This window comes from Lonchura striata, chromosome 1A (genome assembly GCF_050655825.1).
Source record: "Lonchura striata isolate lonStrDom1 chromosome 1A, ASM5065582v1, whole genome shotgun sequence".
Taxonomy (NCBI): domain Eukaryota; kingdom Metazoa; phylum Chordata; class Aves; order Passeriformes; family Estrildidae; genus Lonchura; species Lonchura striata.
This window is the reverse complement of record NC_140741.1, coordinates 3911866-3929528: the sequence shown is the minus strand read 5'-3', so window position 1 is coordinate 3929528 and position 17663 is coordinate 3911866. Positions and strand designations below refer to the sequence as shown.

At 39.0% G+C, this 17663-nt stretch overlaps 1 protein-coding gene across 3 annotated transcripts in view; it reads right to left on the bottom strand.

Annotated features, from left to right (window-relative positions):
* Positions 1–1703: 1703 nt before the first annotated feature.
* Positions 1704–17663, bottom strand: part of PPARA (peroxisome proliferator activated receptor alpha) — a 32165-nt gene continuing 16205 nt past the window's right edge. For all 3 annotated transcript variants that reach the window (XM_021529928.4, XM_031503667.3, XM_021529930.4), the window contains 6 exons: positions 15743–15987; positions 13706–13866; positions 12610–12748; positions 9966–10168; positions 6690–7137; positions 1704–6513 (listed from right to left, as the gene is read on the bottom strand). In XM_021529928.4, coding sequence (XP_021385603.1) covers positions 6266–6513; positions 6690–7137; positions 9966–10168; positions 12610–12748; positions 13706–13866; positions 15743–15950 — 1407 coding nt within the window. In that variant the 5' untranslated portion in view covers positions 15951–15987 and the 3' untranslated portion in view covers positions 1704–6265. The remainder of the gene's footprint in view (positions 6514–6689; positions 7138–9965; positions 10169–12609; positions 12749–13705; positions 13867–15742; positions 15988–17663) is intronic.

Below are 17663 nucleotides of genomic sequence, written 5' to 3'. Positions count from 1 at the left end.
GACATGAGGGAGGGCTTCAACATCCCGGGGCACTTAAGCTGTGGTGCTGCATTCCTAGAGAAAATTCTGAGCAACTGTTTGTAAGAGCTGTGGAACAGGAGGAGCTGCTCAGGAGGCAGGTCCCCGAGAAGCTGCTAAAGCAGACTTTGTCAAACCACTCAGAGGGGGTTCTGGAGCACATCGATAGCACTGAAATGTTGGTTTGGTTTCTTACTACTGAATTTCTCCTCTGCCAAAGGGCCAAGGCACTGTGATTCTCACTGATGGAGAGAGCTGCTGAGTGTGTGGGATGAGCCATGTGAGGCCCTGCATGGGCCAGGGGAGCAGGGCTGGCTGTTTGTAGTGAGTCACCTACTCCCAGCTCTGCAGCACGTCCCACACAGGGCCTGGTGACACTGCACTCCTACACACTCGGAGTACAACACAGGACTGGTGTGCCACCGGATTTCAGTGCCTCGGGACTTCCCCATCCTGCCAGTTTTTTTTCTTTCAAGTGGAAAAAATGCCATGAAAATCCTGGCATTGAGCATAAGGCTCATGTCTTTACCACAACAGGGATTACCTGCATACCCAATGTGAGAAAATACACCAAAATATTACTACTACTTCAAGTAGTGAAAATACTTCAAGTACCTCATGCTTGATCTTGCAGTCCTTATTGAAGGTCCAGCCTGTAATCAGATCAGTCTCCTGGCGTGCTGCCTATCCCCTGGCAGAGTCAGCTCATCTGAAATTGAGGTCCTTGCAACAGGAATTCTGTTTTGAAACACCCACAGCAGTGGAATCTGATGTAATAAAGGAGCTCAAGAATAAAAACACCCCAGCTTCAGAAGCAGAAAAAGATTTTGAAAATGTGAACACAAAAGAAAAAAAAAGAAAGGAAGAAACAGCCTTCCTTAGGGTGGGCTCAGTTACACAGTGGGTTTGTGTCATATGAAGTGTAAAGGAAGTGGCTGCAGGTTAGCACAGGGAAGTCCAGCAGAGCTTTTGCAAGCATGGCACAAACACCTTAGGAGACAACATACCTGTGTGGTGACACTGATGGAGTGAAAATGCCAAGTCGCAGCAATTTGAGGAAATCAGGTTTTGTATGTTACAAATAAAAAGGAGTAAGTACAAATGATAGCTAGAACATTTGTAAGAGATTGTGCTTGTGATACCTACTGTGTTTGGTGATTAACACAGCAAAATAAAAGGTAGATACCTTTGAAAGGTACTTTTCCCCCTATATCAGATTTCCTTAGAAGGATGCTGTAGGCACAGACTGTCAAACCTGCATGCACCAGACACAGAATCCCTATGAGCAGACTCTGAATTCTATTTAAAATCCCTCCTGTAGGGAAGGCAATAATGCCATCTCAACATTTTGTTTTGCCCTGCCAAATCATATTTGAAATACATCTCTAAAAGCAGCAGGTCACCCTCAGGGCAGTTGGCAGGGAATAATCCTGAGTACATGTTATTATTCCCAGCCACAAGTCAGTTTCTGCAGAAAACACCAGCATCAGTGTACAAACCAAATGTAGCTTCTTTTTAGCTCTTTTCAAAGGAAAATGAGCTACCATGCTGCAAAACAAAGATGAACTCAGTTCTACACACTGTTTTTCCTATTGGTGAATTTGAGTTTAAAAATCGACTTTGGGATTGCAGCTATTCCTCAACTAGACTTGCTTTTATTAAAATTAAATAAAAGGAAGTCTGTGTTCTATGTGAAAATATATTTTAAAGTTTTGTTATAATCATCAACACCAAACACTGATAACTTTGGTTATCAGTGATAGTTCTTAACAAATGATACAGCAACAAAGACCAGACAGGAATAAATAATAAATTGTCTTTGACATCAGCCCCTTCATCCTTAGCCCATAAAAGGAAACACTTCTTCACTGTACAAAGGGTTAACAAGATAAAGTATGATACAAATACTTAAATAATTTACACATTTTTCTTTAAGCACCTCTGTAATTAATTTAGTGAAAGTTTATACCTTGCATTTATATTCTTGTATTTTATAAATTGAAACATGAAGAACTGTTATTACATTAAATTAAAAAAATCCCACAACACATAACAATATCAACAGTCTTAGATCAAACCCACATATAATTTAAATCTCCAGTAAAAGAAAGATAATAAAGCTGATTAAACCTAAATACAAAAATTATCTGCAACTGATTATCAGGAAAGCACTTGGGACATAAGCAAGCACAGATACCACGCTCCACCTTACATTCCAACACTTCCTAAAGGACAAGGGGTTTCTGAGAAGGACCATTATTTGCAGACCTTATGCTTAAGCAGTACCATGACAGCTGCAAATGCATTTGTCAAATGCAGTTGCAGATTTTCAGTTAAGTCACAGGGAGCTTTTAAGGAGAGACTAAAACTATTCCTCTGCAGCCACAGCAGGATATCCCCCAGCTGCTCTGCCTCAGATGCGGCCCAAGTTTGTCCAGGCTTTCTGTCAGAAATGAGGAAATTCAAACTCAATTGTATGTGACCCAGCTCTCGTGATGAATAAATCTCCCCAAGTTTCAGCAGTTTGAATAAACAAACAAATGTTTAGATGCTTATTATAAGCTCTTTGATGTGCAGCCTTGTGCCAGCTCTCTCATGAGAACGGGCTTAGTGCAACTGCTGGTATTTCCGAGATCTGCACAGGGCAGGAATAATGCAGAACTCTGCTCTCTGGCAGCACTTCAGCTCTGCAGCAGCTGCTGGAACCAGAGCACAAAGGCACATGGAAATGGCAGTTAACACAAAATATGGTTTCTCTAAATGCAACATAAAATGTTGTTTCTGTATGTGGAAACTTTCCTATTAGTTGTCAGTTGGTGTTTAAAGCAAAAGTGGGATCGGAAATTTTGAAAGGTACAAAGTAACTAACTTTTTAAACAGCAGCTTTAAAGGAAATATTTGAGGAGAGAAGAATGAACCTCAGATTTCCCTAACACTTTGCACAAAACCTTCCTTTTCTCCCCTCCTTCTCCTCTGACAAAAAGTGCCTAGGGCACCAGGATAAATAAATAAATAAATATTTCCCCCCTAAACAATGCTAAAAAATGAGTAATTTGTAGGTTTGTTGAAAACTTAAGCAAGTCATACCATTGTTTCCCAGGATATTTCTCCATCCATCTGCTGTCTCTTGCCTTAAGCTGTTTGTGTGTCTGGTTGCTAACCAGAGTTTTTCCATGCTATGACATTAAAATGAGTTATGTGGGCAAGAATCAGATCCAAACTGTACCTGATGTGCTAGTAAATCTTTAATACCTTTTAATCCTAAAATCTGATCACTTTGCTTCCCTCCATATATAGTATATTTTAAATTATTCATTTATCTGCACACAGGGGAGATGCTGAAGTAATCAATCAGAAACAGATCTGAGACTAGTTTGGATTCCAAATTTAAAAAAAAAAAGAGGGGGGCATAAACTGAGTAACTTTAAAATCTCCTTGGCCAAAACCTGCTGTAGTCATGTCCTGAAGGAGCAAATGTAATTCCTTAAAAGCATAATGTAGAAATGAGAAATTCTTTTGCCCATTAATTCTTGGGAAGGGAACTGTCTGCCCTGTGCCACTCTTTGAAGCGACTGTGGGAATGTGCACGGGACAGCAGTGTGGGCAGTGGAATCCATCCAGAATTTTAGGCTGTGTTAAGATCTTGTTCATAATTCTGTAATTCAGAGATGTGTTCTCTTTTTTTCTTTTTCTTTTTTTTTTTCTCATTAAGGGTCTGCAATTTAATGTAAAACAGAAATAAAAGCTTTAATGTCCAAGGAAGTAGTAAAAAATTTCTTGCTAGTTTTCAACCTAGCTAAAACAGTTAAATATGATGTCTTTCACTGAGTTTCTCTATTTGCAATTATTCATAGCTTTGCTGAGAATTTAATTAATATTATTAATTTAATTAATTAATATTATTATTAATATTCCATGCTTTTAAGTGCTACTAAAGTGTTTTAGACACTTTTGAGAACAAGAGCTGGAAAAATAGTTACGCACACTGACTGTGTCTGATTTTTCCTGAGAACCTACAGTACACCTAGTCTATGGAATACAAATTTTGAAATTTGTCCTTTGCAAAAAATCTGACCTTTGTGGGGAAAAAAAAATTCAAGTTATGAGTTTTTTTAGAAGATAAACTAACAGTTGGCTCCTACAGTTTCAGAACACCAACCCACAATGGCTGATATTTTGACAATTTCCTGTATCAGCAATATTGCAAATCAATTATTTCCCTGGCCTAAACCCCACAGCTCCTCAGTGAAACAGGGTTGGCTGGAAGAATAAAGCAGCAGCATTCCTAAAATCCTCTGTTTCTGAGGGCACACTGTGTGCTGCTCTGGGACACAAAAGGCAGCCCATTTCTCATCTGAGGGTTCCTGGCAAGACCAACATTCCTCTCCGAGTGTTTGAGTGTTCTTCCTGCTGGCAACAGGGAAGGAGAGGAAGTTTTGTGCACACGCAGCTACTGTTTCTATTCTGCCCTAGATGCTCACCAAATCTGAGGCCTGTGCTTCAATATTTTACACTAAATATATATAGTTATCTATAACTTCCCCCACAATCATTGCCCAGATAAACCCCAAGTTACCTTTAAATCTGTAATGTTTCCAGTGTCCAGCTGTGCCTGTGGGCCTGGATAGAAACAAGCATTGCCACTGAAATAGAAATGACAGCGTGGTGTTCTCACTTCATCACTCAATCCTTGCAGTGAAGATTCTGGTATCTTCAAATGTACTACAATAACACAAGTACAAAGTGTCCTCCTGCGCCACTGCAAGTTTAACTGTAAAATGCTGGGATTGCTCCTGAAACCTCCTTGTTGTGAAACAGAAAGTAAAATTAGGAGGTAATAGTGTGAAGCTACAGCATCAAAGAAACAAAAGAGAAACAGCAGAGTGCCTTGCATGCAGCTGGAGCTTCTGGGCAGCTCTCTGAGAAAAGCAGCAAAGTCAGGAAGCCATTCCATTGTGGCTTCTTTTGCAGCAGGAGTACAGCAAGTGCTGTTGTAAAAATAAGTTTACTCCTAGGAACACGATAAACTTACTCTTAGCTGTGCTGCCTTCCATTCTATGACACCTACAAACACTGTTCTTGGTATTAGTGTCACCTCATCCACAAGGACAAAATCTGGTGATAACAAATACCAAATACTTCTATGCATGAAGCCAAAGAAGGAATATATCCAAGGGGGTAAAAAATTGAAGCAGTGTATTTATCAGGAAAGCAAACAGGTCCAAACAACTATACTGCCAAGACATTTAGAGGAAGCCAGTGCCTTTTCTATCCAATTATTCTTTTGGAATTATCTGTCACTGCAGCAAAGTGCAGTATCATTGCTGGAAAGTTAAAATTCTTTTTTTTTTTTTTTTTTCCTAGGGTAGGATCAGCTTTTTCAGTCTCTCCAAAACTTGCTAATTCAAAATAGTATTTTTATGTCAAAACTGTATCCTGAGCTATTACAAGTTCTACAAAAATACAGGGTATACGATATCTTTTTCATCAGTGATATTTTCACATTTCCTTAACAGACTTTTGAAACAAAAATGTCCCATCAGTTTATCATGTTTACTCTTCAAGACACACCTGTTGGACCATCTCCGCTATGTTTTAGATAACTCTTTGGATTTTGTTTAATTTCATAAGAGAACCATCTTTTAAACATGCTAACCCTAAGTATACCAACGTAACACTAAATGAAGCCGTACATAATTTCATGGAATTAAAGCAGCAATGGATCAAAGATCTTTCCAAATTTTCAGAAGTGTAAGGACAGTAATATCCAGCCATTTGCTACACCTAGACTGAATGCTTTAAGAAAAAGTGTTAGCTAGTTCTCAGTAGTTACCATTAGGCAAAAGTGCATTGTCTTTCTGATTGTGCAGATACCTGGAAGGAAGGTGCTGAATTTGTTATATTAATACTAAAATGACTAAGCCAAGAGGAAATACAATTTTGTTCATTTCTGTTACTTAACATTCTGATTTATTATACAAATATGTATTCCTTACCAATCTTCAAATTTCCAAATAAAAGAACCATTTTAAGACACTTCATTGAGCATTCTGACCAGTATTTTTCTGCAACACTTTTTCAAAAGAAGACAAAAGATCCCAAACCAAAAGAAGTGCAACACTCCAGTTCCCCAGTTTTAGATTTTTCCTGCTCTGGGCTGAGTGAACAGCCCGTAACTGTACAAGTAGTTTTGCTCCCATCTGTATTTCTCTGTCTTTAAATATTGTGGAAAAAATACTAAAAGTCCTCAATACATATCCCTGTAGATTTCTTGTAGTAAAGGGTGTAAATGTGCATCAGATTCAGTCTTCTTGATTATCTGAACAAGCTGAGCATGCTCTGTGACCAGCTGTCGGAGGTCAGCCATTTTTTGGAGAAGTTTTGGGAAGAGGAAGGTGTCATCAGGATGGTTGTTTTGCAAGTGAAGTTTCAGTACATGCACAATGCTCTCCTGCATTTTTTCAATGTGTCCTACATTTACAAGACCAGGACGATCTGTTCTCAAAACAAGCAAAAGAATATATGTCATAATTTTATAATGATTCCTCAAAGTGTATTTAGTGGCAGAACTGAATCTTCCAGAGGATAGAAGCTTTTCCATTAAAATTTTTAATTCACGAGAGGGAAATATTAAAATTTACTACCTTAGAGAACAAACGGGTAATTCTTACCTCCACAGCAAATAATGGCAGCAACAAAAAGGGATATATCGCTATCATCCAAATCCAGTGCATTGAATTTCATTGCAAAATCAAATTTTGGCTCCATTATATCACAGAATGGCTTTCTCAGGCTTTTCAGGAACTCCCGGGTTATAAAGCCATTCCCATAAGCCACCAGCATCCCGTCCTTGTTCATCACAGAGGCCAACATGGCAAATATGGCTTCGTACACCCCGTACTTCAGTAGTGTCACCTGATCGTTCAAGTCCAGGCTGGAGAAGCCAGGGATGGATTTAGCAAACTCCGTGAGTTCTGTGACAGTCTCCACAGATGTACACTGGCAGCAGTGGAAAATCCGAACTTCTGCTTCCTTGTTCTGGATCCCATTGGCTACCAGTTTTGCCACCAAGGTCTTCTCTGCCATACATAAGGTATCCATATCATGTATAACAAATGGCTACAGAGAAAAAAACCCACTAGTTCAGTCACTAAATAATGGTTATCAATTGTTCTCTTCCTAAAAAATAAGAATTTTGCTAAACTTTAACCTCCTTGCTAATCAGTCCTCAACTACCAATAAACCCTGACTTCTTTTATACTTCTCATCAGGACAAACAGTGTATGAGAAACTGCAATACCTAACAAGCCTGCTCTGCAAACAGCAATGCAAATAGTCAAATGTAAAGATGTATAGCTTATCTTTAGTTTTATCTAATAGTTACAGCAAAGCTCCAGCACTCCTCTGCTTGGGATGCACAAATCCACCTCAGAGCCAGTCCCAGAGGGTTCACAAAAGACTTTTGTTATCTTCTCCAGAGGTCCAGGTTATTCTGCCTACACTCCTATTGATTCCTAAACTAACTCCACTTGATGCACATCATGATGCTTTCCTGAAGTACCCTAGGGGGAATACAGACAGTAATTTCAATAAGAAGTACCATATTTGCATAAGAATGTGAACCCTGCGCTTGTGTTTTATTATCAGATTCTCATAGACAATGTCCCAGTTGTTCCAACTTTCTAACTGCAGTTGGTGCTGAGTCATCTCTAAACAGAGAATCCCACCAGAATGCCAAGCACAAAATTTGGTCTTTTCCATAATCCCATTTGTTCTGAAAGGTACATGCTTTACAAGCAGATAAGCCACTCTCTTAAAACATCTTTATCAAAAGCAGCATTCAGACTTTCTTACAAACAACCAGAACTCAAAAATATTTTGATACATATCTGCAGGGCAACAATTAAATGAAGCACAATCCACTAAAGAAAAACAACAAACACCAGTGCTTCCCAGCCTAGCAAACTCACAGCAACTGACTTTGAACAGAAACTTATTTCCATACACACCAAGCACCTTCCTTGTGCTGCTTTGCTAAGCTCATGGGGAACACGTAGTGTTCTGTCAGGAACTCATAGAATTCACTTGTCGACTTCGGAAATGAGGAACTGTCCAACAGGTCAGGTTCCTATGGTTTTCCATTTTAAAATGTTTATGGGTACCACACATTCCATTTCATTCCAACACAGTTACACAGAGCAGAACTTTCCATGGGAAGGTGGATATGAGTGGAAAGTAACAAAACATGAAACACAACACATCTCTAAACCTTTAAAATATGTACACGATCTTATATACTTTTTTAAAATTTAACATCATTTCAGTATGCAAAAAAGAGGTATGGCTAAGGACTTGGGAGCTACATTAAAAAATGACACCATGTCATCATGAAAAATGCTCATTCATTCTGAAATTAATTGTAGTGGTGCCAAAAATTAGGATTCACTGAAATTAGCTGTTAATACACAGTTCTGAAACAGGTGGGTTGCTAATTACCCAATCAAAAAACCCCTTCTTTTAAAATATGTTTTTCTGCTGAAAAGTCAAAATAAAATGAAAATGTTTGTTTACTTAAGAGATGATGAAATAGCCTAAAACCCCTTTGCTCTTCCCTGCATATGGAAAAAATTGATAGCAAGGTGTTTGCAACATCCTAGGGCTGATTCTTCATTAATTTTTATGTGCATATTCACCCGGGCACACGTGTGCTGGTCCCTGCTGGCTGGTTAGTCCCATGGCTGTGGCCACACACATTCAAATACAAGAACTGTGATTAAATGCTCTATGATCCATCCCTGCATGTCTGACGTGTTGTGGCTTATAGTTCTGACACAGGGTAACAAGCACAAAATTGATTTTCTGCAGAAGCCCACTCACTGAGAAGTTAAAGGTGGTGTTTACTTGTAGGCTCACATCAGTTTGTACCCTTAAAATGTTTAAGCCTGTGCCACATTTTACATACCTCTTCAGTGCAATGAAAAAGACTGGGATAATTCATGTGTCTCTCTTCTAATGCAGAAAGCTGTAGGCTAGACTCGACTAGACTATTATATGCCAAATTCCATAATACAGAAGGCAGCTTGCTTACAATTTTGATAACACTCATCCCCACACTTACATGGTTTTCATTATGGCATATGTAAAGTTTCTTCCCTGCAAATTTTTACTGAAACTGAAGTTGCTGATAAAATAAGATACTTCTCCATAAAAGTTACAAAAATCACAGTGGAGCTTAAATAAATATACAAAAAAATGAAAAAAGTGAGTCCTTACATCGATTACACTCTCCCATGTTCTGCTAAACAAAAAGCAGTCAAATTAGGTAGACCTAGGCTAAATTACCCTGAAAGAAAAATAACTTCTACAGTAAATGTGTCTTCAAAACCTTGCTTGCTTCTGCCTTTCAAAGGAACCCTACAGAAAAGACCAGGAAGGCTGGGTGAGGAAATGGCCAACACTGTAAACAAAAAATTACAAACTCAAGTTTTCTTTCCCCTCCTGCTATAAATATTATTCTGATTAAAGGAAAAGTCAAGCAGAGCACTTGTACACCCTACAAGCTAATAGTACTTATCCTGGCATTTGTGAGAGAAAAATTCATTTTTTTCACTGTCATAATAGGAAAATAATTTGGAACCATTCTCCCCATATCAAGAGGTATTCATATTCAGATATCACTTCATTTTTGATTAAGGACAACATTCTAGGGTTATGAGTTTCCATTTACAAGGTAATCATCTGATTTTCCTAAACCTTCTTACTATTCTGATAGTGTTTAAATATGGTTAAAAGCAACCATATTTACTACAGATATTTATTTTGAATATTTCACATCTGTATTATAATGATATTTATTTTCTAAAGATTTGCTAAAGTGTCTACCAAAGTATTACAATCATCTTACATACCTGTCAGTTTTATTTTAAATTAACAAAAAAAGTACTTACTGGATTGTTATTGGCTTTTCCCGCAAGGATGATTCTGGCTTTAACCTTGTTCATATTGAAGTTTTTCAGGTAGGCATCATGAATTCTTTTGGCAAGTGATTTGAGATCTGCCATTTCTGAATCTTCTACATAATTTTCACCTGTTAGAATTTCTGCTTTGAGCTTGGCCTTCTCAGACCTTGGCATTCGTCCGAAACGTATTGCTGGTGGGAAGACATAATTGTGAAACAAACACAAGTTATACGAGAACTTAAGCCTTTTACCATTGCTGATCAGAGCAGTAAGATTTTTCTGTCTAGAAAAACTGATGTAGAGGTGAAGACATTGGCCCCTTCCCAACACAGTCAGTGACTAATATGCTAAACTGAAGGAAATCAGGTGTTTCAGAACACAAAGTGCTATCTGCAGTGGGCTAGAACACATTCCTTTTCCCTTTTATAGTACCTAAATATACTTGAATTTTGTTTTCACCTTGCTGAATTCTACAGTTCCCAGTGCAAAACTCAAAGTCCACCTTGGGAGCTCTTAAAACACTAGGTAAACTCATGACAGGAACTTGGCAGAAAGCACACCCACAAGCTGGAGAGCTGCAACAGTCAGGCCTGAATTGCACTGCTGGCTCAGAACCTGCAGGGGCATCCAGTTCTTCATTCAACACATCTGTAGTGCCAGCGGGAACCCCAGCCCAAAGACCTGCACTTACAGCTCAAAGGCTACAGGCAACAAAATCTCCTCTACCCACAACATGCTATACTGCTTTCTCAACACACTAGCCCTTCAAGACTGGAGAGGAGAACAGCCTGAATACCCAACCTGGTCATTGGGATATTCTTCTGAGAGGCAGAGGATGCAAGTCTGAAACACCTCTGGGTATGGAGGTCTCCTGGTTTTTGAGCAAGTGGTGCTACCATTCATGGGCACATCCAAATCCTTCTTCAGTTTGTTTCAAGCTAAGCCAGCCCATTTTACCCTTGGGAGGTGTGCCAGGGTTTGAGATGGTTCATACAATGAGTTGCTTGTGCCACATTTCAGCATCCAACCAGTAAGGACAGGACCTCACTGCCTACACTGAGCAATTCAAGGCATGAACACCATCAGCCCTTCAACGTGTCCAGGGGTCTTCTCATGACATAAGGAGGTGACTCTAGGCATGACCTGAAATACAGCTGTGGACTTCAATGGAAGTCCAACAAGGAAAGCCTGTTTGGAATCTGGCTTAGGTGCTTCCTTCCCCATAAGGGTGAGTGGGCACACCAACCTGTGAAAATAGTGGAAGAACACCTGCTCTAAACTAAAACTTACAGTTTTAAGATCATGGGTGTAAATTTAGTCGTAGCGCTTTTCCTGAGAAGTATTACTAGCAAATTAGCAATCATCCCTTTCCCCTGCTGCCTCCCACGTTTGCTGCAATAAAACTGTGGCTATTCCCTTCAACTGGAGCACAGGTGGCCACAGTGTTTTTAAGTAGGATGAAACAGGTTCACATGGATGTCAGTTCCTGCCAGGCAGCATGGCTCCCAGCCGACTGAGCTGGACAACCAAGTGACCCGAGATGTCACTTTGTTGTCCAGCATATTTTTTGAGGATTGTTATCCCCAGTCTTGCAGAGACTACCAAACCTCTTCCAATGCACCTCAATCTCAGTCAAGGCTCATTGCAGGAGAGCCAGGCTTCTGCAGAACCAGGAAGAAAACTCTCACAATGCCTCCTGTTGGGACTCTAGACTACAATGTCACAAGCAGTTTCCCCATTCATGTTCCCATTCCACCTATCCCGACTGCATCATTTCCTTAGGAAATCTGTCTCCTAAACTCACAGTTTTTCACCTACCCCAGCATTTTTGCTTACTTTCACATTGCACCTGCCCCCAGGTTCAGCCTGGGCAATATCAGAGCCAAGCAGGGAAAACTATTGTCATCTGGCCAGGTGAGATGTGCTTTCTCATGGCTTGGCCTGTCCCTCTTTACCGGTGTTGCTCAGCAAGCTACGTCCTGCTCAGAGAACTGCCTTGTGGGCTGAAATTGGTCTGTAAGCCACAAGCTTGCCACCCTTCTCTTAAATCACTAGCACAAACAACAACATAACTTTTAAACTGGATATCTAAATGCTCTGAATTTTTAACCAATCTGTTTAACAAATAACCTACCAGATTCCTGTTGCACAGTCAGCATAGACCTTTGCCCTCCCTCCCCACTTTCTGAATCATCTGCTCAAGAGCTGTTGCACTGTAACCTGAAAAATAACAAAGGCTACTTTCCTCAAATTTCTATCATAAATCACTCCCCTTCACAATGAAAGCAATTGTTCTCCTCCTACTCTTCTACAAAACCCTTGATCAGAATTCTTCCAGTATTGAAATTTGTTTCAATGGGCGTACTGGAGCCAAAGTTCTGGGTTGAAGAAAGGAAATAAATGAACATTCATATGGACAAACTGAGATGTAGCAAACTGTGTAAAGTTCATAACAGCACGTTTGGCAGCTCTGTATCAACCACATCAGGGAAACTAGCATCCCCCACAGCAACCTATCCTGTAAAAAATCCGAGGTTCAATTCATGTGTGTGAGTAAAAATGCTATCCAAGTGCCTGCCTCCAGCAGCAGACTCTGGGTAGGAACAAACAAATTAAGGGCACTCTTACCTACCATTATGTGACATTCCAACTGAAAGGCACTTTTGAAAACGACAGTATTGGCACTTATTACGATTTTTTTTCTGAATTTTGCAGTTGCGATCACATTTATCATAGATGAGTTTTAAACGAATTGTTCTTCTAAAAAAGCCCTATAAAAAGTTTGAAAAAAACAATATGTAATATTAATGAATATTGACTACTAAGCTTCAATCACACAGGTATTTTTTTTACTCTTTTACCGCTTATTGTAGAACAGCCTCTACCTCAAGTGCTCTTTCCAGGATGTCTCCAGTCTGCAACGCAAGGTTGCTCACACATTGCCCAACCACAGGGACAGCAAATCCAGAGCCATCTCAACAGTTTGTGTCACATCACAGAGCAACATGTCATTTAGGCTGTGGGACACACCTGGCTAGGAACTGGTTCCCCATCTCTAATAGATATTCCAAATTATTCCATAAGATTTACATTCAAATAGTTATACTGACATGATGCATGAAAGACTGTTAAATAACAATAACACAAAGACTATTATTTCTCTCCTGTTACATTAGTAGAAAAAAGATGGAAATCTGAAACATTAGGGGAAAAAGAAAAGAATCTTATACTTCATGGGTCATACAATCTCAAGAATTATGCATTAATGATGAGTAATTTGTGCCAGACATGCCCTGGCCTCCAAACTACAACAAGTACAAGACTAAGGGATTCAGGCAGCATGTGGTGGAGGTAAGAAATTTGGGATTTGCTGCTGTCAGTAATGTGGCATACCCCTCCTAGCCATACTCCCAACACAAATAAAATGCTAGTGGGAGTATGGCTAGTGGAGCAAGAAGGCTTTGATATTTTTTTTTTTTTTGTCACGATTTAGTGTTTTGTTTTAGTATTTCACTAACTACAAGCAGAACAACAGTATTAAAATTATCACTGTGAATTGCCCCTGCTTGATGAAGGTCTGAGTTATGATATCTGGATGATTTATCTCAGAAAAAAGACCACAGATAGGAATGGTAATTAAACATTTATGCACCAAATGTTTATCTTCATATTACCCCATAAAAAAAGTAACATGATTTAGGTTCTTAAGAAGAAAATGATGACTGTACCTTACAACCTTCACAAGCATGCACTCCGTAATGGTAGCCTGAGGCTTTATCCCCACAAATTCTACATTCAATGTTTAATGCTCCACTGGGTGATTCATCTATGCTACCTGGAGCTGTGGCAAAATTAATGGATGAAGGACTGGATGCTGGTGAAAGTGTGTCTAAAAAAAGAAAAGGAACACTTCATAAATACTATACTATCAAGATTGATACCGTTTTCTATACTAACAACCACACAAAAAATGAGCTTATTCTAAAAAAATAATCTTGTGTTAATAGTCATTAAGTGAACTAACAGTTCAACCAAAAGTCTTTGAAAAAAAATTCATATTTCTAGTGCAAACACACACAAAATACAGGGTAATTTTGATGTGACATGGGATGTCAAGAAGGAAAAGGCCTTACTGCAGTGACTCTGGCAACAAGAACTATTTGGGTAATAATTGACCCAATAAATACACACCACACCACTGTTGTTTGCAGAAAGGCTGTGAACAGCTCATCTTGGTTTAGCATCTTCCATCTCTTGTGCTGCAGGGATGAGCAGGGCATCTCTTGTTGGCAGTACCACAAGAGACACATTCCTACCTCACACAGATCCACTTCAGATACATTATAAGGACCCCTGACCTTTGAAAAGCTACTCATAATTTTAAATTGCAATCCAAACTGAGGGCTGAAAAGCAGATGGATGAGTCCTGCACATCAGTAGAAAGGCTGAACAGATATTAAAAGGAAGGTAACAAATGTCTGCTTCTGCTATTTTAGAAGCAGACATTTTTATTTTTATTTTGCTCAGATATTTTGTGTTTTTCTTCTGATAGGCAAAGCATTTCTGGATCACACAATGAAATAAACTCACCAGATGTGCCACCAGTAGATGAATACATTACAAAACTACACGTTCCAATCCTAATTCTTTCAATTAATATTTCCAGCTTTTTTTGAGGAAAATATTTTCTGAGGCCAGAATTCCTTTTATCTTCCATCTTGCAACTTGCACCACAAGACTTCAGCAAATTAATGGGTGTGTTATTTTAACAGACAGATTAAGAAACACTCATGAATGTAGGTCAGCAAGTATTATGTTGGAAAAAAACCTTGGCACGGAACTCAGAGTCTCCATTGCCAGCGCTGCCAAGCCCACAGGCATCAGAGTCATCAAGAACAGCCTAAACCCCAGGATTTTTTTAAAGTGTTTCTTCATTTTACTTGCTTTATGGAATTTGAGCCTTGGAAGTTTACATTTTCCATGTTCTCTGACCACAAAACCAGTATATTTGGCAGTGAGCAGAATACTCTATGAGAAGGTGACAGTAGAATTAATCTAAATTATTGTAGGCCTTGTGCACACCTACACTCAAATAATTGTAAAGCCTCCTGCCTCTGAAGGACCATGTTATAAACAAACACACACATATATAAAGCACATCGTAACTTTTCCTGTACATGGCATCTCTCTCATGAGAAGGTTTACAACCAAAAGGGAACAAAATCATAGTTCTAGAAACATTCCTTGGGTCCATAGTGCCAGAAGGCAGCTCTCCCCATTGCCTTCAAACCCACACTGTTCATTTCAACTGCCTCAGTTCTATTATTCCAAGGTGAAATAGGGATCACAAGCAGAGAATTGATCTGAAACAAAAACCCCCCAAAACAAAACAAAGCATAATGCAAACCAACCAAAAGGTTAACAGCAAGCTACTTCAAATGGCTCTCCTGCTAAAAGACTTAAAAACACCCAGATTCAACAGGAAAACCTTACTGAGAACTCCACAGTGTCCCACACCACCGCAGTGATTCCCATTCTGATCTCCCAGAGCCTCTGACTAAAGGCTATTTAAGTTTACAGTCATTCTTCAGTGACATTTGTCTAATATATTAACTTTAGCCTTAATTATTTTAAGACCATGCCATAATAAACTTATATATGTCCAGTGTCACTTCATCATAAACAATAACTATTGCATTCAAGTAGTTATTAAGTTCTACCATTCTATTTATAAGAGAAAGTTTTATGTTAAACCAAACTCTTACCTGTTATAACTGATCCATCAGATCCTGGACCGTTTCCCAGTGATTGGAATTCTGTTAAACTTAAAGCTCCAGAACTATCATCACCTAGAGACTGGGACAGGTCTTGAATGTTCTCCATATCTTGTAGGAACTCTCCAGATAAAGGGCTGTCTATATCCTCCTCCTCCAAGGGAGTAAGGGGATAGAGCTGGTTTTCAGTGTCCACCATTTTGATCAAGTAGAGCAGTCACTTAAACTTCTTTTTACTGGTGAAAGAATAATTTTTTAAAAATTCAGATAATTAAAAAAAATTATTTTAACCAGTTGCAGCACACTGAACACAGGATTTCTAATCCAAAAGTGAAATATTATACAACATTCTACTGCTCTGGAAGCTTTATGCAACATGAATCATCAAGAGCACAGGGTGGGGAGAATTCCCCAAAAGACTTCAAGATGAATGAAAGTTATGACAAGGTCAATCTTGGTAGTTTTCTCTCCATTGCTGAGGCAAGTGTTTCTACAGAAGGCATTATGCACTTCCCACCAAAACTTATAACAAACATCAATATTCTACTCACTCTTCTTGAGCAGGAAAAATAAAGGTGATGCTGTCACTATTACTAAGTTGCCATCTCATTCTACAAATACCGTTAGTACAGATCTATTTGCCCGATTTCTTTTAAACAGGATAGTTTTAACCAGAAGAGGAAAATAATTTCTATGTCACATAGTGCAGCAGGCAGGAATACGTATGAGAGTAAGTATGGGAATTTATCTATGATTTCCAGTTACAGACAACAGGGACATTACTGTACCCACTGTGCTGGTGGGTGAGAGTTGGACACACAGCATGGTGTAAGCCCAGTAACACCTGGAACTAACTGTGCTGTTTGCTCTTAATTATCTACTCAAGTCCCTGAAATAACCACAACATACACAGACTCAGAAAAGAGAAATCCCTTGTATGTAATTTGTGAAAATAAAGTTAAATTCCTCTCCGTGTGATATATCTATTTGGTGATAGGGGAAAAGCATAGAGAAGCCTCCAGCAACCCAAAGGAGACTAACCAATTTGTCTCCCTAAGGAGCCATTAGCAAAAAGAAGAGAGGAACAGCAGAGGATATGATTGACACTGCTTCACCAGTGTGCTCTCCATGAAGCTCTCCTGGGCAAAACCAGTTGTTCATAGCACGGAAGGATTGTATTCCTCTGCAGACACTCAGCCCCAGGATAGCTGGGGAGGTTCCAGTAGGCACTAGGCTTCTTGTACCCAGTGCTCCCTGCTGGATCACATATACATATCTCCAAGTACCACTTCTTCATCCAGCACACATATTTTTAAAAGATTAAGCAAACACTGAAGTCTACCCTCAACCAAAATAGGCATTATCTGTCAGGAAAGCAAAGGAAAGGCTTGAGAGCTGACCTCTGAACATGTCTAAAGCTGCTTGGTATTGCCCAAACTGCACGATACCTTTCCACGTACAATCAATATGTAAAATTCAGCAGCCTTTTTAGCAACATTTCTGTAAAAACAACCTAATAGCTAGTGAAACATAAATGGAGTGCTTCTTGTTTTAACTATTAAATTACATACTCTTTTGTACTTTCGAACACCACAATTAAATTACAGCCGTTTAATTATTAGCGCTCTTGTCAATGATTAACTGGTACTTAAGCAAGCATGGCAACGACATAACAATTTCTGAAGACTCAAAATATACTAATATTCACAATAGTGACAATTAATTTTTTTTATAAGCACAGAAAATCTACAAGTAATATGCCTAGTATTTATGCAGTAAACTGCCTTCTGGCTTCTCTTGTGTTCCGTGCATGTTTACACATGCATATGCTTTCACTGGCAGGTTTCGTATAATATGCATTGATCCTTGCTTGAATGAAAAAAAGCTTCTAAAATAAAAAGGGTAATGAGTA